At 49.3% G+C, this 5,613-nt stretch overlaps 1 protein-coding gene across 1 annotated transcript; it reads right to left on the bottom strand.

Moving 5' to 3' along the window:
* Window positions 1-1,386: 1,386 nt before the first annotated feature.
* LOC110099153 (probable inactive leucine-rich repeat receptor kinase XIAO) lies at window positions 1,387-5,030 on the bottom strand. Its single transcript, XM_020826235.2, has one exon. It carries the CDS (start codon window positions 5,011-5,013, stop codon window positions 1,453-1,455), a length of 3,561 nt encoding a protein of 1,186 aa, XP_020681894.2. The 5' UTR covers window positions 5,014-5,030; the 3' UTR covers window positions 1,387-1,452.
* Between the last annotated feature and the right edge of the window lie 583 nt (window positions 5,031-5,613).

The following is a 5,613-nucleotide window of genomic DNA, read 5'->3' on the forward strand; positions in this document are numbered from 1 at the left end:
TCAAATTTTTATGTAAGAAATATAATACGTTTTGCTTGGTATAGCCATCCTTTTTTCAAGAAGTTCCAGCTTTTATCTCAAAAGATAAAAAGAGGCAGCAAATAAAGAGTTTCAACAATTTCAAAAGGAAGATAAAATGTTATGAATTAATTTAGTTTTAGGTTATTTTATTTGGGTAAGTTATCACATCAATATAAATATATATAAATAAAGGTCATATATGATATATTAGAAGAAAAAAATTAAAATAAATTTTAGGAAGATTTTTTCTAATATCTATCATCTCTTCCTTTCTGAGAAATTATTCTATGCGGACGCCAAACGCAGCTCTATATCTAGAAACTAATCATAATAAGTCATGTCAGCAATACCAAGCATGATACTGAGCGGTATTGAATCGTAGTATCGAGTGGTACCGAGCCACAATGTTGACGTGACTTGTTTTGATTGGTCTTTGGATGGGATTCGACATTCGCACAGAATAATTTTTCTTCCTCTCATTTCTCCCTCTACCTCTCTCTTGCAAGGGAGATTATTCTGTGCGGAATCCGAATGTATTCGGAGACGAATCCAGACGCGCCACATCATAGGATGCATTGGGTCCCATGATGTGGCATGCACTGATTTGTCTTTGAACATGTTCGGATTCCGCATAGAATAATTTTCCCTCTTGCAAGGAGCAAGAAGATCTCTCAAGAATGAAAAATTATCAGGTGTGGCGTCCGAATTCATTCGGAGGTGAATTCGGGTCAGCCACGTCACTCAGGGCCAGATGCATCAGGGTGATGTGGCGCATCCAGATTCGACTTCGAACAACCCGGACACGGCGCTAATAATCTCTCCTCAAGAATCCTCCAAAAAAATAAAGATAAACTAATAACAAAAAATCGTCATAAATGTTGGTGCAAATCATTTCTTTGAATTACATGGAATCAAAAAGCCAGCCATCCTAATCAAAGTCCGGCCGTTATGGCCCCCACATCAAACTGCACCCTGTGCTACCTTCTGTCCCCAATATCGTGCACCCATCACCCCCGACTGCTACCCCACGTGAAAATAAAGGGACCGGCAGTCCCCTCGCTGGATCCTTCAGCAGATGACCGAATTTGGCTTTTTCCACCTTCACTTAGTAAAAGCAAGCATCTCTTCCTCCATGGAAAAAGATAGCTTGGACTGCAACGCCGAAGACGCCCAACGGCTATATCTTATACATTTCTGCTCCTTTTCAATGCCTTTGGATGCCACTTTGGGCCCCCACCACCCCCCCAACTTCGCGAATCGGTCGGATGAAGAAAGGGAAACAAAATTTAAACAAAAAATCAAAAATCAAAAATCAATTTGAAATGAACCAGGAAACCCGGGAAAGCGAAACGGAACGGCGGGAAAAAGATAAACAAATAGAAGGCCGCGGGAGGGAGGATCACCGGCGGCGATTGGCGGCGGGGTGGGGAGTTAAGATGGAGAGGGCTGCGAGGTTGGATCGGTGGATGATGGAATGTCGGGACCGACGCGGCAGCCTTCGAGCATGAATACTACGTCGGCCATGGTGGGGCGCTCGGCTGGGCCGGGAGCGGTGCAGAGCAGCCCGACCTTGATGCCAAGAAGAAATTCTTCCCACTCCGCAGACTCGGGATCGAGCTCCAATAATCCGGGTTCCAGTAATTCCGTAATCTGGCCTCGCTGCAGCTGCCTTTTCACCCACTTCACGATATCCTCCTCTTCCTCTTCCCCGGTGAACGTCCCCGGCCGCCGTCCCGTAAGTAGCTCCAATAGAACGATCCCGAAGCTGAACACATCCCCTTCCCTCGTCGCCTGTCCAGCCGCAGCAGCGTCCGGCGCCACGTACCCCAACGAACCAACTACCCCCGCCGCTGCGGATGACGTCGACGCCGCAGCCTCGGCCGCCGCCCCCGCCGTCACCGTCATCCGCTCCAGCCCAAAATCAGACAAATGTGGTTCAAAATCTGCATCAAACAACACGTTCTGTGGCTTCACGTCGCCGTGGACAACGTTGGCGGAATGAAGGAACGCGAGACCCCGCGCCACGCCGAGCGCGATCAGGTGCCGCATCGGCCAGTTAAGCACGTGGCCGTCTTGGTGCGATGCTTCCTGGAGCAGTGTCGCAAGGTTACCGTTCGGCATGTAATCGTAGATCAACAGTCGGACGTCCGGCGGCGGGCCAGCGTAGTAACCACGGAGCACGGTCAGGTTCCTGTGCTTTACCTTCCCAAGCGATTCCGCTTCCTTACGGAAAAAGCCTTCCTCCACCACCACCGCCCCGTCGGCGGAGGTTGACGGCAGCCGGAGGATCGATAGCACCGTGCCGTCGCTGTAGCAGGCCTTGAAGACAAGCCCGTGGCGCCCGCGGCTCAACACGTTTTCCTCGTCAAACTGCCTGGTCGCCTCCAATGTCTCAGCGTACGTGATCTTGTTCTGGAACATGATCAGCTTTGGCCCACCGTTCTCGCCAGCGCTGCCGGAGCTCGACCCGCTCCCTCGGCCTGGGCTACGCTTCTTCGGCCCGTCACGCCTCTCAAGAAACCGCTGCCGCCATCGGATTACAAAGCAGACGCAGCAGCAATAGACTGTTGTGAGGGTGATGACCGCCAATGCTGCGGCGAGGGAGATGAAGAGGATCGATCGCGTCCACCTCTTTTTTCCGCCGCAGTTATTGGCCAACGGTTGGCCGCAAAGGGCAGGATTTCCGTCGAACAGAGAGGCATTCTCGAATCGTGAGGACAACATTGGCGGTATCTCGCCCTCCAAATTGTTGGATGATACATTGAAGTAGTTCAATCTGTTCAGAACTGCAAGGCTGGCAGGAATAGTGCCGCTAAAGTTGTTTGAGGAGAGATCGAGCCTTTGCAGCTTGGACAAATTCGAGAGGGTCTCCGGGATGCTTCCGGAGAGATTGTTTTTGTCTAGGAGGAGAGTGGACAGCGACGAACATTGCGAAATCTCCGTAGGCATTCCTCCAGAAAGGAAATTTTCGCTGAGGTCGAGTTCTTCTAAGTTGGAAAGCCGCGAGAGATCCGGGGGAATGCTGCCTGAGAGGTGGTTTTCCTGGAGCTGGATGGTGGTGAGGTTAGAGCAGTTGCCAAGCTCCGCTGGAATCTGGCCAGAGAGATTATTTTTGGAGATGGAGAGAACTTGCAGGGACTGCAGATAGCCGTAGGTGGGAGGGATGCCTCCTTTGAACGAGTTGGACGTCAGATTGAGACGCTGCAGGCTCCATAAGCTGGTGAAACCTTCAGGAAACTCACCAGAGAACGAGTTTTCGGCAAGCGAGATCACTTGAAGGTTCGGCATCCCGAAGAGCTCCGCTGGAAGGTCGCCGGAGAGGTTTCCCTGTCCACTGAGGTCTAGTGATTTAAGCCTTCCAAGCTTTCCAATGGTCGACGGTATGCTTCCTGAGAAAAAATTGTTGCTTAAGTTCAGGCTTTGCAATCCCTCTAGATTCCCGATACTGGCCGGAATCTCGCCAGAGAATCTATTGCCGGAAAGGTCCATGGACGTAAGGTTGCTCAACCTCAATATCTCTTCCGGTATGCTTCCACCAAGTTTGTTCTGCCATAATGAGAGAGTGTCGAGATGTGATAGGCCGCCCAAACTAGACGGTATCGAACCAGAGAACAGGTTTCCACCAAGAAGAAGCGTTCTCATCTCTCGAAGATCACCAAAAGCCGACGGTATTAAACCAGAGAATCGGTTATGCTCGAGTTCGAGAACATGTAGTGAGCTGCACATTCCTATCTCCGTGGGAATGTTTCCACTCATCGAGTTCATCCCAAGACGCAGCTCCTGCAACGAGAGTAATCTACCCATTTCCGGCGGGAGATCACCAGAAAACGAGTTCCTGGAGAGATCCAGAACCGTCAACTTTGAGATGTTGGACAGCCACACTGGGAACGGGCCGGCGACCTGATTCTCCTTCACATCGAACACTTGGAGAACACTGGAAGTGAACGCTGCCCGAGCTAGGTCCTCCGGCGGATTGGGCAAATAGGATAGCGCATTGTACCCTAGCTGCACGATCCGCAGCATCGGCGGGTGCGCGGCGGAGGCGTTGTAGAAAATGGAAGAAGGGATCGGTCCGGAAAGCCGGTTATGGGAGAGCGAAAGAACCTGAAGTGTAGGGATTTCGCCGACGGCGGACGGAACGATACCTTGGAGCTTGTTCCCTTGTAGACTGAGGTGAAGCAAAGAAGAGCAGTTGGCCAGAACCGCCGGAATCGTCCCCTCGAGCTCGTTCCAGTCGAGCCAAAGATAAAGGAGCATCTGGAGCCGCCCAAGGTCTCCCGGAATGGTGCCTCGTAAGCGATTGAAGGAGAGGTTGAGAAGCTGGACCCGCGGAGCCATTGATGACAAGTTAGTCGGGATTTGGCCTGAAAAAGAGTTGGACGAGAGATCAAGGTAGCGGAGGTTTGGGAGGAAAACGACGGGAACGACGCCAGAGAGGCGGTTTCCCGCGGCATTCAGTATCTGGAGTTTAGTAAGGTTGGAAAGGAGAGCGGGAGGAAGAGGACCATTGAGTGAGTTGTATTGAAGAAAAAGGGTTCGGAGGTCCGAAAGTTTGGATAGCGAAGAAGGGATGGTTCCAGTAAAGAGGTTAGAGGGTAAGCTAAGCTTGCGGAGAAAGCGCAGGTCAGCAAGACGGTCCGAGATGGGGCCCGAGAGACGGAGCCGCGGGAGCCGAACTTCAACGACAGGGCCGCCGTCGACCGGCGAGCATGTTATACCCCGCCAAGCGCACGGTGCGGAGTCAGCAGAGCCGTCCCAGCCGGAGAGCACACCAAGTGGATCTTGAAGGTTGAGTCGGAATGCCGTAAGCGCGTCGATCTCTGTCTGCCTAGCAGCCATACTCCCCGGCTGCTGTGCGGCGACTACCACGACAAAAAGCCGGAGGAGAACAAGGAAAAGAAAGGCGACGGAGCGTGGCGGCATTGCTAGCCGGCGAACTTTCTTATTTCTCTTCTTGCAGACCTTCGGAACGAAGAGTGACGTTTTATTCATCAGAAACGGCGGATAGGAGAGGGACCAGCAGCGCGCTCTTGAACTTGGTACAAATTGAGGTATCACAATCATTTCTCTCTTATTTTTTTCAAAAAAAAAACGACAATAACAACATTTATATAATTTTTTTTACATTATTTCTTATTAAAAATCAATTTTTTATTTAAATCTAATAAAAAAATATAGGAAGATTTACATACACACCACTTTATACTACTCTATTTACACATTTAACACTTAAAACTTTAATATTACATACATAACACCTATAGGTCATTTTCATATCAAAAATGAGTGGTAAAAATGAAATATATGAGTGGTAGGAAAGAAATATAAGTGGTATATTTGATATTAAAATAATATAGGGTGGTATGCATGTAATATTAAAGTTTTGAATCTTAGATATGTAAATAGGATGTTATAAAGGTGCTTTTTCAAATCGCATAAGACATATTTTTTCACATATGATGGGATATAATAGTTGCATACGAAGAGGCTTCAAGCATTTTGGAGACTTGATAAGCTGCACACGGACGAAGACAAGAAAAGAGTAAGCGAACATAACAGGAAAAGGAAAATTTTATTATCTGTGCACAGTCA

The sequence above is a fragment of the Dendrobium catenatum genome, unplaced genomic scaffold (assembly GCF_001605985.2).
Source record: "Dendrobium catenatum unplaced genomic scaffold, ASM160598v2 fragScaff_scaffold_264, whole genome shotgun sequence".
NCBI lineage: Eukaryota > Viridiplantae > Streptophyta > Magnoliopsida > Asparagales > Orchidaceae > Dendrobium > Dendrobium catenatum.

What these genes read in the sequence shown, in the direction of transcription:
- LOC110099153 (XM_020826235.2), bottom strand. Translation starts at nt 5,013, where the DNA reads ATGAATAAAACGTCACTCTTCGTTCCGAAGGTCTGCAAGAAGAGAAAT.